The sequence below is a fragment of the Colletotrichum karsti genome (assembly GCF_011947395.1).
Source record: "Colletotrichum karsti strain CkLH20 chromosome Unknown Scaffold17, whole genome shotgun sequence".
Classification (NCBI taxonomy): Eukaryota; Fungi; Ascomycota; class Sordariomycetes; order Glomerellales; family Glomerellaceae; genus Colletotrichum; species Colletotrichum karsti.
This window is the reverse complement of record NW_024065917.1, coordinates 421721-446419: the sequence shown is the minus strand read 5'-3', so window position 1 is coordinate 446419 and position 24699 is coordinate 421721. Positions and strand designations below refer to the sequence as shown.

Genomic DNA, 24699 nt, shown 5'->3' with positions numbered 1-24699 from the left:
AGGAATCGCGCAGATCAACGAAAAGGGGGCGTGATCCAGTGGATTAGGGCAGCAAGAAGTTTTCGATACAGTATGCTCCACGAGGGCAAGACGGCAGAACTATTAAACAGGCCCTGGCGGACACTCCTTATTCTTCTGCCAGCCGGTTTGACCGAGCCCATCCTAGGATGTGAGGGGAAGTTCCCTTCCAAGAGTTCCAGCATCTGCAAGAAGGCAGCTTCATCAAATACAAATTGTGCCAAGGAGGTCGGACCAAGAGTTCCTAAAGCAAAAGGAGTATATCGGAACCGTCTCCAAACGAAGGGAGTGATCAAGTCCCTCCAGCGTCGCCTTTCTTACTATTGACTTGCCCTTCGAATGCCACATGATTGATATTATCCGTCAATGAAAGTCCCTCTGAATCATTAACTACCACAAACTTTACGGCTCAAGACCAACGAGGTTTTATCAGTGATGGAATATCAGCATCAATATTGGTCTCGTGAACCTTCTTTTCGGGATCTGAACATAACTTAGCTATCACACTAGACCCTAATGAACTTTCTATGGAATACTTCGGCACAGTACGCGGTCTGCTGTTGGTGGTGGTGGCTCTTTCATTCCCACCAGCCCTAGCCGCCCACGTCGAGACGGTGTGATCTGCACGCGCACCACAGACGTTATTTTCAGCGCCACGTACTTCTGAGAATCTAAAGAGACAAATCTGACGTCTTGAACTATAGCCTGATTCAAGACTTGGTTTTCGTAAGTTCGAACACATATCATCTTTGGATTTACTGATTTGAATTTTCGTCGTAGACTCCATGTCGACGCCCGCAAGCTGTACTTCCTAGTTGTGGTGACTTAGGTGTCTGGAAGTTAGCCCCTGAAACGGACGTGGTGTTCAACACGCAGATGAACTTCAAGAGTCCCAGAATCATGAAGCATATTCCAGTATATTCCGAAAACAAAGTTCTTGAAGGCGAAAATGATAGTCACATTTCGCAGCGCATTAAACGAAGGAATAACGACAACTAGGCACTAACGACAATACTTCCATAAGTAGACCCCGCGCGATCTTCATCTTACCTCTTCGCGGGTGGTGATCTTTCCACCACATCAGTAATTCCAATCAGTGTTCTTCGGGTGGCAGTATGAACCCCTGAAATGTGCTTTACTCACTTGATGTTGAGCAGAGCTTGGAAAGAGACGGAAACTTTACCCAAAACTTGAGTCAATAACAGAAGAAATTCACTTCGAGTCATTAGACACGACCGGATGCTTGCTACGACCTGTTTTCTGAGCATTTTGCTGTGCTGGGTAGATGTGATTGAAGATCTCCTAGGGGGCTGTACAGGCGTTTTGCCCAATAACCCAGGGGAGCCAATCCACCCCTTTATGCTAATAGGGGCGGTCAGTTTATCATGGTGTCGCATTTCTGGCTACGTGTATCTTTGGATATGTCAAGAAAAGCCGAGGCATATCGAGAGGTGATGAGAATAGGACTGCGAGGTCGCCTCTTGAGTCTTTTCATGAAAGTTTCGCGGTGTCTAATAACTTACTCAGAAAATACTTCTTCTTGGAAATCCTTGGATCGTTCAAACAAAATACGGGACCAATGCTGATGGATTAGTAAAAGTGTAAGATCCTACCTCCAAAGATGACCGACAGGGAGCGTTCGGGCTGGTGAGCTGGCTGGAGGTGTGGTTTCACTCGGCCGCTCGTCCCGATCTTCCTATTTCTTAAACAAGGAAGCTCAAAGCTTCCTTCTGGTCCTGCCCGACTCAATGCTCCTCGGCCCACTGGCCACTCCCAAGCTTGGGCACCTTAAGATGAATTCCTTAAGATCATCCGATCTTTCCTCCAAGGTGTGGTTGACGGGATCTAAGCGGGTCGTGATCATCCGGATGTCGCGCCTCTCGGTAGAGGGCCCAAAGCTACGGGTACTGATTCCAGATCAAGCTGAGATCATTCCTGGGGCCTTTCGATCCCTTGATCACTCTGCCCCGAGAGTCCTCGATTTCTTCTGCCCAGCAGGCCCAGCAGCCTCCTACTCCGCTTCACGAACTCCCGTACGAGGGTAAGAAATCTCCATGCGGCAAGGAAGACGAAGAGACCGCATTCAAGATGCAGGCCTCAAATTCCATCAATACCTTGTCCGCATTTTCCGAATGGCGCTTGCTGTCTTTCGTCACACGGTCTGGTCCGGTCAGCTCACTCGCGTCTTCGCGCCTTCGCCATTGCCCCCCTGCGGGTAATGCCACACTCGCACCTGAAACTCATCTCAGGACTTGCTTCTGCGCGGCACTATGATCAAAATCGCCCCTAAGTCACCGAGCACGACAGTACGTCTGCGCCGTGATTAGCTTCAATGAGAAGCGACTTTGCCTGAGGGCAAGTTTACTGTTTACTGCCTCCTCGGGAGATGGGTTCAGCGAAAGAGACATGGCTTGACCGAATACGTAGGCCTCATATGATTCAACCGCATAGCCACTGTTGTCGATGTTTACATGAATGCCATTGCGTTAAAGATCCTTCTAGCGGCGGGGCGAGGATGATCCCAGCCGGACGACCGAACTCCAAGCATCTGAATCAACGCAAATGAATCACGAAACAAGGAGGGGCCCATTCAAAGACTGACGTGGGTGGGACTTCCCTCCACAGTAATCTTCCACGGAGAATTGACATCGGCGCCCCATGCTCACCAGCATCCGATCCCTGCCCATTCGACCGAATACGCGGCATCGCTTTCGTCTTGATTTTTGCCATTGCCATGTTCTACCTTTCCAACACTGTCGGCTTTCACATTTATGTAGCTTCAATACGAACGGAAGATGTGAAGAAGCTCTGTCGTGTGTAATGTGATGATACTGCAAGGCTGCTAGTCCCATGTAGTCATGACGAGCGGACCAAAGGTCCTCTCAGACCGTTGTGGCGTGATCTCTTCTACACAGCCATCAGTCCAGCAAAGCATTTTAGGGTCACGTCGGCCGATTCTTCTTGAGCTATGCCTGAAATCATCTTCTCTCGAAGCACTGCCAACAACGCGATCGATCTCAAAGCAAGCTGCAAGAGTCGCGCGCTTAGCAGCCGCCTTTCAGCCACAGTCAAGCACGACGGAATTGCAGGCATTTGCACCGGGGACCTTAGCACGAAGAGGTCCTATGGAAAGTTAGCAGCTCCAGTCAGCCAGGTGCCGTGTCTTGACGTAACATGCCAACGCTTCAATTCTGTTACCACTTTCATAAGGTAGTTGTCATGGCGATCTTGCAGCAGCTTTTTAATCTGGAAATCTGTATCTCTTCATCTCTGTCGCCTTCCGCGAAGTATTGCAGCTTGTCAAAATGCATTTCCCACTTGTTTTCGCAACGGGACGAAGACAAAAGCACCCACCAGGGGCAGACTGCGAATTCGCACGTGTCGTTGAACGTTCGGCAGACCCGTGCTCTCAAAAATCAGGAACCGAGCCACCTATTCCATGTGGTTCTTGCTCTTCAGACTCTAGCCGCGTAACTTCTCTTTTAAACCATTAGGGAAAGCCACAGCGAAGACTCGGCGCCGCGTGAACCGGGTTGTGGGAGCACAAGCTTTCAAGATTATGCTGTTGGACTGCCATGATTCATGGCGCCAGCAATCGTCGCACGAGCCATGACTCAATTATGTACCCGGCTTGTGCCATGATGCTTCTCTCCTCCAGCACAACAGCCCTTGCGAGACCCGTCTTCTATTAAAGCTTCATGTCATTGCGAGCCTGTCAGAGAAATTCAAGCAGCGGCTCATTGCTTGGTTCCACCCCTTCTCCTGGGGATACAAAGTGACAGGGGCAGTGGTGCATCTCTCTCTCAGGCTCAGTTCTCTACAAAACAAGCCACTCCATCTCCGTATATGTGAACTGTCCCACATCCCTAGTATTTAGCGTCTTTTGCAGTGTATTCGATCTCATGTGACATATCAGCGCTCGCACTTCTGCATTTGTGAGCATGAGGCAAACATCATCGCATGCTCGCTCACTCAGACTTGCAGCAAATGACAGCCTCCCTGCACTTCCTTGGGATGCACTCGGAGTAACCCGAAATTCCCGCCTTGAGATGTCGGTCTGGCCTGTTTGCTGTGATGAGGGTGCTCTGTGATATTTATGTTCCTATAGAAAGATAAGTCAGCCTATTGTCGAAGGGGTCTTCCGGTGTGGCACACGACTTCACGTCGTCTCACCACACTTTTGTGGGCTGTGGGAAACACACCGTTGTTGAGCCTTTTCCCCATCGCTGCGACTTCTACAGCAGGTTCCAGCATTTCGAATGACTTATCATTTCACAGCGCTAGGCTGGAATCACATGAAATTGCCAACGAACCGGTTCTTTGTGTCGACTACTCCTTGAAGTTATGCTTCCCAGTGTCACACTTTGCCTGTACCCGAAGTGCTGAGGGTTTTTGAGTGTCGAGCATCAAACTTCCTCCCGTTCCTTCTAATTGACTGTTTGTCATCGTCGCTCGTGGACGGCTCTGTTTCTTGGCGTTTATTCGGTGTAGTCGGACCGGGAAAAGTTTGAACTTATGACAAGTAAGAAGTGTCAAAGCCCTCACCTCAAGACTGAACACATCTTGGTCGGATGAATAGCATGTCGGTCTTCATACCAATCTCAACATGGCCCCAAATTTCACCAGGCTTTCGAATATCCCCCTCATCCACATCGGAACAGAGATGCCTCTATAATATACCATTCTTTCAGGGTGAGCGGTCGTGCTTCCACACTCATACAAACATTTCCAACTCGGTTCGTAACCTGTAACCTGAGGCTTGCCTCGTCTTTCTGAAGACGATCGTTCCAGACCGCAAGGATAAGTAGACGTATCAACAACATAAAAGCACTACGCGTGATATTGCGATGTTCCAAGACACAGGCTTAGAAAGATCGCTTTGAGCAATACACAAATGTACTCTCGTAACTCGTCATGAAGTACTAAGAGTCTGTAGAAGGCTTAGTTAAGCCTCCATTAGCCTAATAAGTGACTTTCAAAGAGACTTCCCAAGAACCGACGTGCTAAAGCGAGGACCATGGCGGGGCTCTGAGGTCTGTTGAGCGCTCAAGGAAGAGACAAGTTGAAAATGGCCAAGCTATGGACTGTATTCTCCACAAACGATGCGATAACCCTTTGAGTGTATCCCATTGAGTGCTACTGGACTGCAGTATAAGATAGCCCCAGTTTTCTCTAAATAGCCTCAACCACAATATTCGCTATTAGTTCAGAAAAGACATCCTGTTACGTGATTGAACAGATCTCCGTACGGCAAGTACTGCAGTCCAGTAGCACTCGATGGGATACAACTGAGAATCATAGCTTTCGTGAACCTTCTCTGTCTTTAGGCCAGGCTGTCGTTCTAGTTCTAGTTTATATGATCCTTCCTCATCGGGCCGTCTCCTTTCGCTACTATCGTCGCTGCTGTATTGCGTGATGCAGGCTAGTTCGTGACCCGCTGCCGGCTAAGATATCATCCGGTCTACACTCCGTTGAAGAGCTTGGCCTTTAGAACCCTTGATCTAATGTGACCCGCAGTGATGTGTCAGCTGAGAACCAACATCGAGTAATCCATTTAATGATTACTGACGATTTAGCTGGCTTATCATTCGCCAAGCACCATGCGGCAAACCGAATCCGAGATGCTGGCAATCCTCCACCTATTTCCAGTACGCGGCTACGGGAAATTGTATCTTGGCAAATACAACCCTATTCATACCATAAGCAATCGGTATGGAAGTCCGCACACCTTGTCGGAGATTATGCGAGCATTCTGATATCGAGCAAAAGGCCACCCGGATGTTTACGCACAACAACTGCCATGGATACTTACTACGTTTACTCATCACTGATAAGCAGCTGCCCCTGAGCAATAACCTCAAGTCGAGTCAGTAGATCAGATTGGAATCAAACCAAACATGAAGTTAAGTGGCAGGGCTTTATGCTGTCTTTTCTGGCAGTGTCCACCGTACATGGACTAGCCCGGGGAGCGCCGTCATTCAAGCCCGGCCAGTCATTTGACTTCAAACTTGTCCATCATTGAAATAGCATAGTGTACGGGAGCGTAATAATTGTCTCAACAAGTGTATGGCTCTCATGCCACTTCCATGAGACTGGCGATTACCGGCACAAACTGGATTTCGATGTCGAAAAAACTCATAGACCACCACCTAGGCCCAATAAAAATCGTCTTTGAGCTCCGTAAGCCTATAGAGTTAAGCATCGAGAAATCGAAATGCATAGGGTTACAATACTGCGGCTGCGCAGGGATCCAATACGATATGTCGACCTCACCTGTCACGAATCACATCCTACCTAATTGCCAAGTAACAAATTGTCAGCGACCTGGGGTAGATCACACGGAAGGAGCTACCCTATTCCGCGGAAACTCCGCCGTGTTTGCGAGGCCTCTTGCCAAGACAACCGTTCAGGGGCGAATTCCCTGCATCCACGGGGCCATCAAGACGTTCCTGAGTCGTAGTTTGGCGGATAACCAACTAGTTCCCATGTCGCAATCGCGATGAGCCGCACGCTGATGTAAAACGCGTCATCGCATCCTGCCGGCTCTACGGGCAGGCCGGCCTGTAACCCCTGTTTTACACGATATCAATTCCAACTACGAGGAGATAAAGATGAAAATTTGTCAATTGCCGAAGAAAATTGCTGCACGATGCCTACAGGTCTATATTTCACAAGCACGTTCTAATTACATGTATCCAGTCTTCAGATATTCCTCAGTAAGACAGATCCAGTGATAATAGATTTAATTTCACGGCTCTTGAACCTCACTGGTTAAGGTACTTCAATGGAATAAGGAGGGAGGGGTCGGGGCGGGGCGGAGCGGGAGAGACGGCTGACCTGGGAGCTGCCGCGTGGGAACTTCTTGTTCTAGGTTAGGCTTATCTGCGGGTCACTTAAAGCATTTTTCGCATTAATTATGGTATTGCTGGCGAAGCCAATTCTTAGTTAACCCAGTCAACTTGTATGGGGAGGCTTTTCGCCGCTGACGGTCAGTCCTTTGCAGCTTTGCTGCGTTGGCCTTGAAGTTTCGTTCAATCTCGGCGACCGAGCAAGCCCCTGGAAACCAGGAGGGTTGCAGTTGCAACAAGAAATTAGTAGGCTCATGGCCAGTAGCATATAGCCAGAAGCAAGTATGTCCGGCCTTTAGACCATCTTATCGCCACCAGTCATTACCGGTCCAGTACGCTATGGCATGGGTACGCAGCTAAATTTGAACATACAAACCATGTTCCCCCTTCGTGGGGCTTCATGCAACAAGGTTGCATACAGGCTTCTCGCTAAGCCCGCGGAGCCTCAAAGTGCAGGTGAATTTGATCGGTGCATCGGATGAACCACCGCGTCTAGTGTAGACGCCGATTTCAGCGGTACACGATCGGTCTTCGCCGACTCCGCTTGCCGCGTAACCTGATGAATGCTACTGGAAGAGATTCGTGAACGGTCATGTCTTTGGAGGCATTCAATTTCGTGTACGGAGTCATGCTCTAGACAGGAAGAGGATAAATACCTCCCTGACTTCCGGCCTACATCTGATCTCGGCAAGCACAGCTTCTTTACACTCGCTCATTAGCCGCATTCGTTTTGCTGCCTCAATCTAGTCGTTCTTGCAAACCACTCCTTCACCCACTGATTCAGTCTTTACCTCGACTTTTCAACCTATCACCAACAACGTAATCATGAACAAGTTCTTGGCCAAGGCAACCATCCTCCTCGGTGCGTCTGAGGCGGTGCGAGCAGCCTGCACAAACCCATCTGTCCGAAAGTCTTGGTATGTTCACACTTGTACGAACATTTTGGAGCGAAAAAACGCGGCTTACAGAGGAGAACTTCAGGTCCGCCTTGTCTGACGACGAGAAGACGTCGTACATCAGCTCCACGCTTTGCTTGATGGACCCAGCTCAAGCTCCCGCCAAGACGGGGTACGCGGGCTCTACGACTGTCTGGGAAGAACTTCAAGCTGCCCATGTGTCTCAAGCCCAGTTTATCCACTCTGTCGTGAGTCTTCCTCTCTGAATCATGCCGCACCAAGTCGGTAACTGACATGGGATTCGTCTTCAGGGGGCTTTCCTGCCGTGGCACCGTTGGTACATGACTGTACAAGAGACCTTCCTCCGAAACGAGTGTGGCTACAATGGACCAATGCCGTCAGTCAAGTTCTATCACAAAACAGTTCCGCACCTAGCTGCTGACAAAGTACAGGTACTGGGACGAGCAAGCAGAACAGGCCGTAGGCCCGCTCGAGAACGCCAGCATCCTCAACGGCAGCGCCACAGCCGGCTTCGGCTCCACCGCTCTTGACGCCAACGGCTGCGTCACCGACGGCCCTTACACCGACATGAGGCTGACGCTCGATACCGAGCTCAACCGCGTGGACCCCGTGTGTCTGAGCCGCGACTTCAAGCAGAACCAGTACGAACAGACGGCCCAGAAGATCATCGACGCCTGCATGGCCTTGGACAACTACGTGGACTTCAACAACTGCCTGGGCGCCTCCCCTCACACCGGCGGACATTACGCCATCGGCGGTACCGTAAGTTGACGTTCTTGCTTCACGAATTCGTCTAGACCTTGTGCTCATGCTATGCTCCGCAGATGGATGACCCCTCGCTTTCTCCTGCCGACCCGCTGTTCTTCCTTCACCACACCAACCTGGACCGGATCTGGTGGCAGTGGCAGGTCCAGAACGAGTCACGCTTGACCGACATTGGCGGCAACAACGTCGCTGAGGGGTTCTTCTGGTCCAGCGTCCAGCCTTCCTCTCTCGGTGTTAATGCTTTCCTGCCCTACTTCAACGACGACGGCAACACCACTACGCTTGACCACAACTTGTGGATGGCCGGCATTGCTGAGAATATCACTATTGCTGAGGTCATGGATGTCAACAGCGATGCCATCTGTATTGAATACCAATGAGAGGTTTCCGACATGTAGATTGTTTGGCACTAGGTAGTTCATCTCAAAACTAAAATCTCTTATCGGCAACTTTTCTGCAATGTGCCAGCCAACACGAACAGAAGCCTTGCTTTGTTGGAGCGGCTTCTGGATTTCTGAGAATGTATTGCTGCCGTCTCTGGGACATCAAGCAGTACTCTCTTTCAAATAACGTTTATAAGGGGGCTACAAGAACCTCGTTGAGTTCAGGGGATGCCGGACTGTCAGTGCTGTGACTCGAACCCGCCGCATCCGATCTATCGTACCTCGTATCTCGAGCACCCTAGAACCCATGAAAACTGGACTCTGTTACAGTTTCATCTTCGTCCATCCCGGCCACAGCAACGTCCTCTCAAAGAACAAAGTCTATGGGGCCTGTAGCTACTTAAACACCCTTCGTTTCCAAGACAGGTTCTTCTCTACGCCAAATACCGACACCTGGGCCAGCACTACAGTGAGCTCGGGTTGAACCCATGATTTTCGTCCGAGTTACCGAGAAGGCGCTTTAACACCGCTAACCATCAGGGCAGTCAAATCATCACTCCTTCTCCAAAATCTTCCCGTCTTACCTCTTTTTCTGTACCGGAGTATTCTTCCAACGTATACACGTCGTCAGAACCAGATTGCCAAACTACCCGCGATGTATTTTCGGGTAACCTAAGAACAGTCACAGACTCCTCTGGCTACCTCGTGTTGATAGTGTAAGGCGGCAGTCGACGTTACTCGTCGCGCAGATCTGCGTTGTTTCTACCATTAAACAGAATTCAACAACGCCTTTTTATATCCATTCTCAAAAGCTCATAGAACACGCATACCCGAGCTCTCGACTCCAATACATCCATCCTTCTACACGTAGCGCATGCTGGTCCAAGACTCGTGCATGTGCCACATGCATCCAAGCAGAGTCGGAGGTTAACGCAATCTTGGTCAGATAAATACGGTGTCCATTCGAAAATTAAAGTCTCTCAACACATTGTGCCCTTTTTTCCACCTCAGCTTCTGAGTTTGGCACACTGCATGAATCCCACGTTCCCACGACATACATGAGTCTCCGTACGCCCAACAGCTACACCCTTCCGTCAAGTCTCACCAGGCACCGTAGCATCCCAACGATCCCCCGTCACCGTCATTGTCAATCATCGACGTCTCCAATCTATTCATCAATCTTATGCACTCGTGGATCCAAGTTCGAAAGCCGATTTACCGAACATTGGATTCTTTCCTGGCCATCGGTCAAGGCCTCTTCCACCTAGACTACTAGAACCAGCACGGCAACAGGGGCTAAAAGCGTTCAGAGAAAAGAAGCACCTAGGTGAAGGTTGGGTTCTGAAAGCTCAAGTGAGAGAGGGAACTGCTCAATATATACTCCCACCTCTTCCCTCCTTTCTCCTAAGTACCCTCTCAATCAATCAATCGTCAGACAGCAATCACAACGTCTCATTGCAAAGAAACGATTACCACCACACCAAAGGACTGCGTACCGAAACGTATATAAACACATTGTCTTTGCAGATATCACGTTCTACAACCTCCAAGTCTTTGAAACCCGGTGTCGAAGATCATTCGGGGTTTGTCGCCTTTCCGACTCTGTACTCAAGCTCCACCAAGGTTACTCAGCCAATGAGCATGGTAACAGTCGATCGAGGGAAGCGAACCTGGTTCGACATCTCCGACATTCATCCTGATTCCCTGTCTCTTCTCACCTGTTCCACGTTCAATACGCAGAAGAAAGAGGGACATTCGAAATGATGAAAGACTGCAGCTTCGAAGTAAACCATGCGTGCGTCAAGCCCGCCGAGTGTGTGGGAGTGTGACAGAGACCTTCGAATTTAGACCCGGCCCTGCCCGGCTGGACTGCTGTCTCCTGGTGACTGGATCATTTCATTCTCGCAGTGATATGTAACATACCGTCCACATCTTGCTTCCAACCTCAAATGTGTACTCGTTGGGTATGGCGAGATATCTATGACCAGATTATAAGGGTGGCTGCATTGTATTGCGCGGCGTATTGCATTTGTTGCTTCCAACCTCCGGAACTCGTGCCTTGGGGGCTTGACATGGCTCCACAGGTAACATACTACGTTCTCACGCCTTAATGGTCATACACCTCTCCAACTTCACAAATTGAACTTGAATGGCACAGAAGCTGAAGGTCAACAAGTTTGTTTTTACAATGCCCGCTACTTTTGCGTCTATGTCCAGCACACATTTCCACTGCATACAGTACATGGTATCATATATCATCTCCACCAACGATCCTAAAGACGCCAGGACGCTTCGGCCCATGCGATGGCCAGCATTAAGCATTACCCAAATTAGTACACGAAGATATGTTCAGTCCCGCTGCGAGGGAAGCTTGCTTATACAGGCGATCAAATCATCATAGCCCAGGCAAGAGCGCCGGCGAGGACACCGCCAACGGAGAAGATGGCACGTCCGGCGCCGCTGACCCCAACGTGGGTCGGGGTGCTTGTGGGCGCAACGCCATCGGCGGCACCGGTGGGGGTTACGGGGCCGAGACCGACGTTGGCGCCGCCGTTCACCGTGGCGGAAGCAGTCGGGGGCTTCGCAGTGGTTGCGCTGCTGGATCCCGCGGTCTCGCGGTCCTTCTCGCGGTCCTCCTCGGAGGCGCTCTTCGATGGGGTGGCCTTTGCAGTAGCCGACTCGGTAGCTGAGGCAGTTGTCTTCGCTTCGGTCTTCGCCTCGGGGGCGGAGGTCGTCGTCGGCACCGCGGGCTTGGTGGTGGTGGTGGGCTTAGGCTCCTCCTTGGTGGCACCGACTGCCTCGCCGCTGGTGGGATCACGGTACCAGTTGGAGGAGGGGTCGCCGAGGCAGTCGCCAATGGTGGTAAACTCGAAGCCCTTCTCCTTGGCGACATCGATCATGTACTGGACAAAACCGTTGACGGTGAAGGTGTGGATGTCGTGAGACAGTGAAATGAAAGAGTCGCTCGCAGGGTTACCGGCGTTAACAGCGCTGGAGTAAGCCTGCTTGGAACCTGAGCCGTTGTCGACCCAGTCCTTGGTGTCGAGGTTGTAGTCGGTCTGGAATGCATCAGTATTGGCGACATCCAGCGGTCAAACATGCGGTTTTACTCACAACATGGTATGACAGCTCGTTAAGGGTAGCAAGGCATTCACCGCCGCAGTGGGTGTAAGGTGGGCGGAAGTACGTCGGGATGATGCCGAGCGTCTTTGCGAAAATCTCCTCGTTCTTCACAATCTCGTCGATCTTATCTTGCTTCGAAATGGTATCAAGATCCTTGTGGCTCCAAGAGTGGCTAGCAAGTTGGTGACCAGCACTCAACATGCGCTTCATGACAGGGACGTATGCGGAGTTCACCATGCCGCTGTTGCCGTTGGTGCCAACAAGGAAAAAGGTAGCCTTGATGTTGCCGTTCTTCTCGAGGGTGTCGAGAACCTTCTCGGTGTACTCGCCGGGGCCGTCATCGAAGGAGAGAGCTACTTTGCCCTTTACTGTGCACTGGGTGATATCGACACCATACGGGACGTTTCCGAAACGGGGACGCGGCATGTCTCTTGGGGAAAGTGCAGACGATGACTCGAAGGGGATGGCCGTGGCCAGATCTCCTGAGGCGGCAATGGCCGCCAGAAGGAAAAGTGAGTGTACTCTAACAAGCATCGTTGCGGTTGGATGAAGCGAAAGCAAAAGACTGTGGTTTACGAATGGGGTATCAATGGGCCAGCCTGAAGATGAAGGGGAAACAGAATACACTTATATCAAATACAACGCCAAGGGAGGAGCCCACTTGCTCGCTTTTGAATGCATAGCACGCCACGGGGATAATAGGAAATGAACAGCCAGGCAGATCCGCCGAGCGGAGCGTGGGGAAAGCTGGGCAGGAGGTGACCGCAAAGGCGGCGTCCTGTCCGCAGGCGGCAGTCAACGGCGGCGGCCGAGTCCTCGGGCGAGATGGGGAAGCAGGGAACATGATTTCTTGCGCTGACCTCTCGTCCCATGGATCCCAGAAGCAGCTGCAGGAGGATTGCAAGCAAGGGGATGTCCGTAAAAATGGATGTCTCGCAACTTGGTTGGAAGGATGTCTATCCGCCGGGGTGAGATGGGCCGTGGCTCGATGTCGCAGCAGACGGGCTGAGAAGAAGCGGCCCAAGTGTCCGATTGCCAGTGCGGAACCTCCACGGGCAGACGTTTTTTGCGGGGATATTTCTGGCAAGTCCATGTTGAGCCTTTCCAGGCAGGATCGTCACCAGCGATTCAGGCGAAGAAGAAATGAAGGCCAACAGACCCAGGCAGCGGTTTGGTCAGTCCTCACGGCTCTGGTTTTGGCGACTTCGCGTGTTGGCAAAGCCCCTGGTTCGACGAGGAGAAAATACGAGCATTGGCAATCCGAGTAACTGGACGTCAAAATTGCAGTCCCGGTGGTGTGCGCCCGAAGCACTTGGCGCTGAAAATCCGGGCTCCTTTTTTACACCCGCTTGTACTGATCGGGAGAGCCGTAGCCAGGTAACAGGCAGACGCCCAGCTAGGGCGAGGAAAGAGACTTTTTTTGACAGGCAACCCAATGGCACTGGTCTATTGAGTGGGCTTTCGGCCTCGTGTGTAATGAATTGGAGGCTTCGGGTGCGGCGCGGTGCCAATGGCGCAGTGGAGGAAGTTCGTTGGATGGACGGACGTTGTTGAGGCTTGGTCAGGGCCAGGTACTTCGTACGTACGAGTACTCATGGGGGCCCCCAGTTGGCGATGTCATCAGGCAAACTCTTTGAAAAGAGGGTGTGTGACGGCGCAGGCCTTGGCGCATTAGGCTCGTATGAAAGGGGACTGACGCAAGGGACGCGGCGACTGTGATTGGTTGTCAGTATCAGCCATTATCGCTGTTGCGCATCGTGTGATGGGGGTCCAACCCAATTTGCACCTGCATCTGCAACTGAATGCAAGAAAAGGTCGAGGCAGTGGTGTATTTCCCGAGTGTGCATCCTCGCGCTATTCGGGGAACAGCAAGGGAGATCATCTGGCGCGATGGGAAGTGCAATCGAGCGGGAAAGCTTGAGCCCTGAGGAGCACGGTGCGCTGACGGCGACGGCGGTGGCTGGTCGTGGACAAGTTGATGCGGTGTTCGTCCTAGCAAAAGTTGAGACTAGATTTGAGACGAACCATGGATTAGTGGCGTCTTCCATTGCTTCTTTTTCTCGTGGGTTCGGTCCATTACCGTTCGTCGTCCGTTGGTTGTAGCCGGACCTGCATATGTACATGCAACGCGTCGGTCTTTCACTGTGAGGAGTCAGTCACTTTCATTCTCGTTCATATCGACGGTCCGGGGGCCTGAGATTTCTGCTTCCTCCTTCCTGCGAGGCAGACTAGGGGCCAGGCTTTGCTGCACATTGTCGGCGAGCTGGATGCTGTTTGCTAAGGCGCGAATGCTGTGCCGCAAAGGCGGAACTGCAAAAGCGACAGCATTGGATTCTCAGGGCCCCGGATTCGGTGCCGGTGGTCCACGTTGTCGTGGAGCCCCGGTCTGACTGCTCTTGTCGTTGTCTCGGATGTGGAGAGAATCATGGATGAGTGGATGACATGTCTTTTGAGGTTGTCGTCCCCGCTTCGTGCTGACAGGTTTCTTTCTCTGATGTCTTGTCCGACGTCAGATTAATTGCGAAAAGTATGAATAGAATTGCGCTCGTATTGGGGCTCCGCTGCGGCGACCAAATCAGAATTTGCGGTGCAGTTCATGTTGGTATTGTGTGCTGTGCAGGGTCGACGAGACCGCGACTGCCCCGACGCCCCCCAGACGAGAGAGGAAGGCACGACCGGCGGCACCCTCAATTTGGATGGGAGGGTTGCATTCCAGCAAATACAATTGGTTTCATCAGCCTTACCAGTATTATCAGGAGGGGTAAAAAAACAACTGATAGACACGCAGTCGCGGTCGCGGTCGCTGTCGCAGTTTCCTCCTTTCACCTTCCGTCACAACTGCCGCCAATGTCAATTTTGCTACGGATTTGACTGCTGACTGGCTGCCCTGACGATCACCCAGTCAGTGGTTACCGCAGCCAGACCTTCCTTCCACAATGCGCTTTCCTGCTCAGACTTCATTGCTCTTATGCTTATGCTTGCGCTTGTGCTCTTTTACTCCTTCCCTCCCAGCCTCTTTCCTTCCCGGCGCCTGCTTAAAAGGGCACGTTGACGACGGAGGCCGAGCTTTGCGCGAATGTCCCGGAACGGTTAGTCTCGTAGCTTCTTTCCCGCACTGTGACATCAGTCAGCCAAACCGCAGATGCTACGGTGTAATTCCGGCTGCGCCGCACTGGTTGCACAACTCCTGCTCCGTGCTTTTACGACCTGCACTTTTCCAGAACTCAGGTCCCAAAACCTAGCCAAGCAAATCCTCGAAAAGCTTTTTCATCCACTCTGGTCTCGCCAAGATGCTTTGCACCGTCGAAGCTACCTAGACAACCGACTTGGCAAACAGGCACTACGCTGTCAACTCAAGCTCCTATCACCTTCGATTTGGCCCGGCAGCATGAGACCAGACATCAGACCAGGCACGATATCGTTGCTTATTCCGTTTTATTTCAAGTCTTATTTTTGGCGTCGCCTAGGTTCTGCCTGCCTGCCTGAGCCACGGATTCCCTGTGGCGCTGCCCTTTGATGGCCGCCTGATCTTGTCAACGGGCGCCAGACTGAACGAATACTGACGCTGGTTGATATGTCTGTTCTCGGTCTCACCTTTGATCGTTCGTCTAGTCAACTCATATCCGCCTCATTCGTCGTCATCACTCATTTCCCCACGACAAATGTATTCCCGATGGAACAGATTGCTGAATTTTCGGCGTTTTGGCGTCCTTTGACGGTTTCTCATCGCCACTAATCACCTCCGACGGCGTTCAAGAGACGCCTTCCCGGCGAACGGACGGCTCCTGCGATTTGACAACCCCCCGGTCAGTGCCAAGCCCGACCGACATCGCGTGTCGGACCATTTACCTCACTCCCAAGTTGCCCGTCTGCGGGATGCTCAAGCCCTGCATCCCAATGCCGATCACAATCGACCGTCCGCCAACACACTTTTGAACAACTGGTGCCTGCATCGACGACGACCAACGGCAGTCGAAAATGCCGGCTATCGCATCGTGGATGATGGATCCGACGCGTCGGCGGCAAAGTCAGAATCTCAGTTCCCGTTGCCCTCCCGTCGATGAGACCATTTGAGTCACATTATCGATTCTAGAAGAAGCAACTACACTCTTGTCAGCCTCAACTACTCACGGGTACTTGCTCCATCAAAGCTTGTCTGGCTTTTCCCACGCGATTACCCGTTCACTATGTCCATCACTCAGAGACACGCTGAGACAGTTCGCCAGAGATACAGTGCCTGCAACAAGGGTCATAAAATGAACATGTCTCTGACTGCATGTTGTTCGTTGAGGTCGCCGCCAGGAACGGCTCAACACTCGATCGTGGCGGCAAAACACTATGCGAAGAAACAATACCCCGGAGCATCTTCTGCGGACGCCACGCTGCCCGCCGACTGAAGGCTGACTGGGCGATACTGACTCTCCTTTCGACTGGTGTATCCGTATATTGAGGCTATCCACTCTTCCCAATCTCCTCCAGGCTCGCCGCTCGCATATCCGCGGGGCTGACTGCATCGCACAGCCTCTTATGCGCAGACTATTAATACTGCCAGGCACGGCAACTGTCGACCAACAGGAAATATCTACATCATGCGCTTACGACGCTGCCAAGCTATGCACTCATTCAGCCGATGCTTGAGATATCAAGAAGTGCTTCCGAGCCTGAACCCTGAGCGTACATGCTGACCGCGGCCGCAAGCTTGACCGCAGCTGGTTATTTCTGGACAGCTCCTGCTGACTGATTGTAGACGCCAAGAGTCGATGGGACTCGATGATCTCGTAGCTGATATGTATCTTTTCACTTACCTGCCGACTGGACAAGATGGTCGGCCTGACCTTGGCAGTCCCCGTCGCATATCATTGACCTCCTTCCATCTTCTCTCCAAATGGCCTCTGCGGTAAAGCTCGAAGTTCTCCACTGTCAACGTCTTAATGTCGCTCGGTCTGGATGCTCGTATGTTCCTCTTTGGTTTCTCCGGAGTTGCGGTCTGTCGTTCACTTCAACTACAAATCGCCTAGTGCCGATGCAACGTCTTAAGAAAGCCGCAATGGGTCTTCGTCAATTTCCAAAGATGTATCCACATTCTAAAGAACGGCCACAGCCGAGACACGCTCTCCAGACCGATACGTTACTCCGTAACATCGACGGCAGATTCATCCTGCTTGATGTCGATCATTCTGGAATTGCTACCTCCCCGTTCGAGTACTTTCGTGTAAATTCCCCGCATGCTGGTCATACAAGCCTAGTGACCATCTTATATGTGTCTTCCGACTTTCCAACCCGAGTCACAAAAGAGTTAGGACTCAGGGGCCACACTTGAACTTCACTACGCCAGGTCTCCATGTCACAGCCCTCCATGTCACACCCTTTCGACGAAGACGCATACTAGCCTCTACGCAGCTTGGTTGTGATGTGCTATCGAGATGGACTTTTACAAATCTATAATTGAACTTCCGGACCTGACGTATCATCGATCTGGCAATGTCGAGGAGGCCATGACTCTGAAATGCGTAGCAAGCGCTACATGTTGAAACTTGTCCGCCTTCCACTTCTCACATGGTGACTATGAGAAGGTTTTCGCGGAATGCCATTCACTTGGAAACATTCATCATCGACGTGAATAGGGAAGAACAAAAGGTCAAGTCTCTAGCGGGCATCGACTTTTGGAATTCACGTTGCGGTCTGGTTTTCCTACTGTCGGGGGAACCCGTGCGTATATGTATTCATGTTGGCTCTCTGAAGTGGTGGAGGACAACAGTTGGAACTTGTAAGGGTCCTGTTTCGCTTGGTTCCAGGCATCGCCCAGATTGGTAGTCAGGTCCTATAGCTCACTAAGCTCATGCTTTCTGTTTTCTCTGATGCCCACATCGACACGAATTGACCGGTTCCGGCCTATATCCCGCAGTAATAAGCCCGTGTCAGAAATGACTACGAACGAATCTTGGCAGGGCCACTCGTAAGAGAGTTGATGAGCGTCACCAACAGACGGTTATACGTTGCAACTTATGCTTTAGACACGCGTTCTCGCTGTTCCTGGTTCTATTGATTGTGATGCTCCCCAATCATTTGCTGCTCTGTCTTTGGAAGCCCAACTTTGTAGCTGCAAGACGAATTATTTATAATAATTCTATGAGTTGTCCAGTTTCTCGCCTGTAAAGCTTTCCTATTACATAGTCATGATCCCGCAGGTGTCCCAAAATATCATCAATGAAACACGGTGCCAAATATATTCGAGTAAAAGCTGAACCTATCATACTCGTTACGACGGACTAGATGGTCTGCTTCCCTGTTGGCTGGCAGAAGAGTTCAATCTGAAGTTGCGACGACGAAAGACTTCTCACCTCGGATGCATACGACGAGAGAAGCTGGGTCTCAATTTTGTGAGAGATATATCTCTCAAGAATTAGAACCGTGTCCTGCATACTCTGTCTCAACATACCACGCGCTTCCAACGACATCTAACGAACCCCTGGACAGTGACGCCTAGACATTGATCACTGGGATTTTGGCAAACATATCGCATAATACAATAGATACAGATAGCACGGGCTGAAGTCCTAGAATTGTCTTAAAGAACTGAGGAACTCGCATTGGCAAACTGCTATAAAGCTCCCTCAGTGCCGGGCAATACTCACACCCCATACAATAGATACTTCTACTTAGGTATATTACTCACTCTAGAATAGTATAATGGGAGGGAAAATGAGGTTTATAGCTTAATTAGTTTCTACATGTATATCACAAAATCAGGTAGCTCAACGCGGACGCCCTTTACCTCGGACGTACCAGCAATTAAACAATACTACTACCACCACCCTGTCTCTTGAGTTAAATTTAATTGCCATTTGATGTAGCTGTCTTCTCCCAAACGCATATTCTTTTTAGGGTCTAGTTCTATGATTCCAACCAGGGTCATAGACCAGCTGTGACTAGAGATGTAGCTACAATATATTAATCATACCTACGTGCGTCGCAAAAAGGTGAATCGAGCAGGCTGCAGTAAAAATTCCAGCGGCGGCATCCGACGTTCTTGAGATTTGCCTGGGCATTTTGTTAACGTCGAACACTGATATAATGTGATTCGTCGTAGGTTCCAAAGTATCAATGTGGGCGAAACGGCGGCGTATAGCACCAAAATGATGCAGTTCACCCTGTGAATCGTTCAGACATGGAGAAGTTGTGCAACCCGATCATGAAGGTATCATGACACTTGATCATGAAAGAGTAAAGGTATTGTTCATTCTCGTAAGAAGCACAATCCTGGCCTGATCTGATCCACCATCTAGCGCGCATACGTGATCGTGCGCTCAAGCTGTCACCTCACCAGAGGCTTGAACGGTAATAATCCTCAACAAACGCAGACACAACGCTGTTCGAAGATTACAGTGGGTATTGGACAGGGTCTGAGTCCCAAAAAAGTCTCTTGACGGGTTGATGACCCCCAAGCACGGGAGTGGTTCTGGTTCAGCAAGTAGATAGGGAGCAGGTAGTCATGTGTGATGAGAACGTGATCATTCCACTGGGTCTGTGGGCTCATGGGAGACACGATAGTCAAGAATGGCAAGTCTTAGAAGAGGCTCTGATCTTGTCTTTTGCTTACAGGGGAAGTTTTGGCGACTCTTTGCCGTGGACGCTCTTCTCATGCGGGGCAAGCAGTCCGGCCCCCACGGGACTAGAATCATAGTCTCGATTCTAGATCTATGAATCCTTCTGAATCGAGCTTCTCGAAGTGCGAGAGAATGTGTTATGTACTCGGACACTGACGGTCCGAGAGCTATTAAAAGTTGTCTGATTTCATTAGCAAACTTTTGACTCTACCTCCGTCACCCCTCTCGGCTCCGAATCTGTCGTTATGCACCCGACTTAACTATAAATTCCGTGATATCAATGACGAAGAACACGGACCGGATGAGACGGAAAGACACCACTTCAAAGCCAAGTTCAGAAAGTCGTCCGAAGCTGACAAATGACGAACAGAAGGCCCAGCAGGAAAGCGAGTCGCACTGTCGCAGACAATGAGGTCTCATCGGGGTCCAAGTTGCCCCGACTCTTTGGAATCCTTAAAGATTCATCCGGATGGTTGCAATCCCGAGAGATCACAAGCCCCGTCCTGCGCCTCTGTTCTCCACGTCCTCCTGCGGCTTCGGAGAGCCTCCGTCTATGAGGCATTTTTACGCGAGGCAGTCGGACCTCAGCCAAGACAATATTCACCAAGGAAACGGCAAAAGTTTTCTCTGCGATCATCCGCGTCGAGTTGCCTGATTCCAATGAGACCCTCGTGTTGGCCTCCACTCTGGGGTATGCTTATATTACAAGATCCACCGGACGGCCGCCATCACTGCCGTAGATGGTTAGCACAGCCCGACACTGCGGAGCGCGTCCCAGTACCGAGACATGGTAGTTGAATAAGATTATCACCGGTTTATCAATCTCATCTTATCAATCCTGCACTTATAATGCCAGCCCGCCGCCGAACATCATGACGTTTTGTCCCCATGCTTCAAGCTCTTAGCTGAGTGTCCTGCCCATTCCTTCTTTGAACCGCGCTATCAGGCATCATGAAGTTCATCACCGTCAGCTCCGCGCTCCTCGCGCTCGGCGAGACCGCCGCCGCTCGCATGTACGCCCGCGACAACACCACCACCACCCGCAACGCCACCTACGACTACATCGTCGCGGGAGGCGGCACCGCGGGCATCGTGGCAGCCGAGCGTCTCGCCAACTCCGGGCGCAGCGTCCTCCTGCTCGAGCGTGGTGGCCGCTCCTTCTACATGACCGGCAACAACAAGACGATGCCCTGGAACAACACCGTCACCATGTACGACGTCCCGGGCATGTCGGACTACACCGGCATTGACCCCGACCTCCAATACTGCAAGGATCTGGCTATTGCTGCCGGATGTCTGCTTGGTGGCTCCACGATGCTCAACGCGCTCATGTACGTCCCGCCTCGCGCGGCGGACTTCGCGTCCTGGCCTGAGGAGTGGCACTGGGAGAACGGCGTTGCCGATGCGGCTGCCGAGTTCTACAAGCGTCTTCCGGGTACTACCCTGGCTTCGGAAGACGGCAAGAGATACGACGATGGTGCTTTCGAGATCATGTCGCGCTTCTTGGATGCCAACGGCTGGAGCGAGCAGGATGCCCTGAAGAACCCCGAGGCGAAGGAGTTGATGTACTCTCACCCTCCTTGGTCGGTAAGTTTTACCCTCAAAACGAATATTCGCATAAGATCCTAACACCGTATAGATCGCCCACGGCCTGCGCGACAGCCCCGTCCGCGCCATCCTCCCTGACGCCGAGGCCCTCCCTAACTTCACCCTCGAGCTCAACACCAAGGTCCTCCGCGCCATCCGCGACGGTGGTCTCGTAACTGGCATCGAGGTCGAGCACGACAGCGGTGCTCGCGAGATTATTCAGCTGGCCAAGGGTGGATCCCTCGTCCTGGCCGCCGGCTCCCACTCGACCCCCCGTGTTCTCTTCAACTCCGGCATCGGCCCGGCCTCCCAGATCGAGATCGTTGCGTCCGGCAACACCAACATCAAGCTCCCTCCCAAGGAGCAGTGGATCGAGCTGCCCGTCGGCGAGAACCTCAAGGACCACGCCATCGCGACCGTCACCTTCACCACCAAGGATGAGTTCATTGCGCTCCCCAGCACCGCTTGGACCAGCCCCGACCAAACCAACATCGATCTCTTCGCCCACGGAAGCGGTCTCATGGCTCAGTCGGGCCAGCGTCTGAACTTCTGGACGTCCGTCAACACCACTGATGGAGCCACCCGCCACATACAGGGTACTGTCCGTGGAGACGCCAACAACACCATCGGCGTCAAGGTCTACCTCACCCACGGCACCACGTCCGTCGGCACCGTCGGAATCACCGCTGACGGAGCTACCAACATGACCACGAAGCCCCTTCTCCACACTGAGGGCGATGTCGAGGCTTTGACCAAGATGGTCGACACTCTTCTGCAGTACGCTCGCCAGCCCAACAGCATCTTGACTGTCCCCGAGAACGCTACTGCCGAGGCCCTTGTCGCCGCCGCGGGTAGCGGTAGCCACTACCTGGGTACCACGCAGATGGGAGCCGAGAACAACGGCAAGAGCGTCGTCGACCCCGATACCAAGGTCTGGGGCACCGAGAACTTATTCGTTGTGGACGGAAGCATGCACCCTGAGGTTCCTACCGGTAACACGCAGGCCCCTATTATGGTTGCTGCTGCTTACGCTGCCAAGAGAATATTGGGTCTTCGCGCATAGACTACACTTGATACCATAGAGCGTGTTCAAAATATATAGAACTTTAGTCAGAGCTGTACATGCATAATAGACTACACATCCAGACATTTCGCTTACATCTTGCCTATTTGCTATCTATCTGAAGGAAGGTTGAACATCTTATTCCTTTCAAAAGGCGAGCCAGCTCTTCGAGGCTTTGAAAGGATCATCGGTCGACTGCCCCCCTTGATTTGGCATTCTATCCACTCGAATCTCAACATTGACTGACTTCTGAATCCCAGACACTCGGGTATTCATGTTGTTCATCTCTACGCTCCTCGTCTCATCAACATGAGGCACCAGATCCCTCTCGCTGTGGCTGTCGGCATCAACCCCGCTGCCCTTGCGCACATACCCTGCCTTGCTGGCAGGAACGCTAGACCAAGCTCCCGTGTTAGATCGCATATGGCCGCCGCCGGTGTTGGAACGCCCGTCTTTTCCATAACTCTGTATGTTACTGCGAATGCCCAGCTTGTATGACAGGATGCGGATGAGAGGTTGTAACGCGGGGAAGGATGCGACCCAGAGGCCAACGTGCCCCTCCAGGTCAGTCCAGATACCGATAGTCGACATGTTGAAAGTCCTGTTTCGTGACACGCAATCAGTGACCATGCCTGATACTAGTAGTAGTAATGGGTGATGGGTAGACTTACGGATCTCCGAGAAACTGGCGCTTTTTCATCATGACTAGCCGAACGCAACCTGTGGCTACGACGAAAATGCCAACGCTGAAAACGCAAATCACTTGAAACGCCATTTTTGACCAGAGCATCTTGGTGTAAACTACCCAGATGGGTAATCCCATCAGGGCGAAGTCGAGGATCAAGCCAATGATCTGATGTGCCACCATCATAGTGTTCTGGTGTTCGGGCGGTACGCAATTCTTTCCGGGGAAGAAGGGTGGCTTCCACAAATGCCTGAGGGAGTTGCATCGTCAGTAAACTTATCACTAGTGTACGGGCGAAATCCCTCTCGACGTACCATATTGGGTTGCATTGAGTCAATCGATATATGAAGCATCCAAGCGTCTGGGCTACGACGAAGAATCCAGTGACATATGTGAGAAGAAGATAAGTTTCTGTTCATTATCTGTCAGTTGGGGTTCAAGAGGTCAAGAACTCAGAAGATATGCGCCATACTATCTTGGCTTAGGCGAGGGAGGAAAGCGACGATGGAAAGCCTCATAAGTCCTGTGCCAACGAGGTATATCAAGCCGTTCGTGACGATACCCTGTGCACGATTCACAGTCAATAACCATAGCACCAATCTCATTGAATTATACGTACTTCGAACCATATCGTAAACTTTGGCTTCGGTATGTATTCAAGGTGCGCTCCGCTACCATACTGAACCACTTCGTCTCGAGTGAGTGAGCAATTCGGAACGCTTGAGATCTCGTATGCTTACGTCGTATGTCCAAGGATGATAGGGTAACTAAAATTCCCTAGATGTGCTTGGTCAGACACTTGAATCAAGAATGTAATAACATGAAGCCAGTAACTCACCCAAGCCAAGAAGGCTAGAAGGTCGTCGAGACCTAACGCCTTTGCCATGAAAGCACGCACATACAGTCTCAAGCCCACGATAAAAGAAGTGCAGACGATGAGTGCAATATTGACCTGCAATACTTTATCACCGGCGTACTCCGGCGAGTCCATGAAGTTGGCGTACGGCACTGATGTGTTGGCTGCCATCTTGATTAACTCTCATCGCAGAGCTGATTGCAAAAATTGCGAAAAACTTCGACGAGAAGATCGGGGGCGTGGGGCAAGACGATACAATAACTTTGTCCGTGTAAGTGCGATCAGAGAGACGTAACCAGGTTCTCGGCCCGAAAGACTAGGAAGGCCTGTTCAAGGACTTCACTCGCCACACCATGGCGATTGTGCCGCGCCGGCGCTCCTCCCATGGTCTGCAGGTTTGATTCTTGAAAGCATCCGGGAAACAGGTACTCGCCTCTGCTGTGCCTCAAGTGAGCGTCTAAGAGAACACACTTGTCTGTTGGTGCATTGTGTCTCTGTCGTGTTATCTGTACAAATTCCATGGATTCATATCTTGTCATATCTCCGTAGGTTCTGTTCCACGAGCGTGACGAAAGCAACTTATGAGATATCCTGATGCTGTATGTGCTCAGGTATACCACCGTGTCCTCGGCTCGACACAAACCAACCCAGATGACAGGATCTTGTCCACATGTGGTTTCCACAGCGTCGGCGCCATAAACGACCTTTGCGGCTGCTTGAAAGCGTTTATAACAGGAGTGATGACGGGTGAACTATGATTTGATGTTTATACAATAGTTCAGAACAACTTTGACTAAAGTAATCCTTCAACTTGTGCTGGCTAACTGCTGAGTCTGCTACACATCAC

The 24699-nt window shown here is 51.4% G+C and overlaps 4 protein-coding genes across 4 annotated transcripts; 2 read left to right on the top strand and 2 right to left on the bottom strand.

Moving 5' to 3' along the window:
* Positions 1-7691: 7691 nt before the first annotated feature.
* Positions 7692-8928, top strand: CkaCkLH20_05935 (amino acid transporter; the record flags this gene model as incomplete). Its single annotated transcript, XM_038888652.1, has 5 exons — positions 7692-7783; positions 7848-8010; positions 8074-8159; positions 8215-8545; positions 8608-8928. 5 exons carry the CDS (start codon positions 7692-7694, stop codon positions 8926-8928), a joined length of 993 nt encoding a protein of 330 aa, XP_038745988.1.
* A 2390-nt stretch (positions 8929-11318) lies between these two features.
* Positions 11319-12588, bottom strand: CkaCkLH20_05934 (uncharacterized protein; the record flags this gene model as incomplete). Its single annotated transcript, XM_038888651.1, has 2 exons — positions 11319-11990; positions 12046-12588. The coding sequence occupies 2 exons, from the start codon at positions 12586-12588 to the stop codon at positions 11319-11321; spliced, it is 1215 nt and encodes a 404-aa protein (XP_038745987.1).
* An 8024-nt stretch (positions 12589-20612) lies between these two features.
* On the top strand, positions 20613-22311 carry CkaCkLH20_05933 (GMC oxidoreductase; the record flags this gene model as incomplete). Its single annotated transcript, XM_038888650.1, has 2 exons — positions 20613-21248; positions 21301-22311. 2 exons carry the CDS (start codon positions 20613-20615, stop codon positions 22309-22311), a joined length of 1647 nt encoding a protein of 548 aa, XP_038745986.1.
* A 147-nt stretch (positions 22312-22458) lies between these two features.
* CkaCkLH20_05932 (uncharacterized protein) lies at positions 22459-24023 on the bottom strand (the record flags this gene model as incomplete). Its single annotated transcript, XM_038888649.1, has 7 exons — positions 22459-22912; positions 22983-23246; positions 23311-23407; positions 23469-23559; positions 23616-23683; positions 23737-23773; positions 23835-24023. The coding sequence occupies 7 exons, from the start codon at positions 24021-24023 to the stop codon at positions 22459-22461; spliced, it is 1200 nt and encodes a 399-aa protein (XP_038745985.1).
* Between the last annotated feature and the right edge of the window lie 676 nt (positions 24024-24699).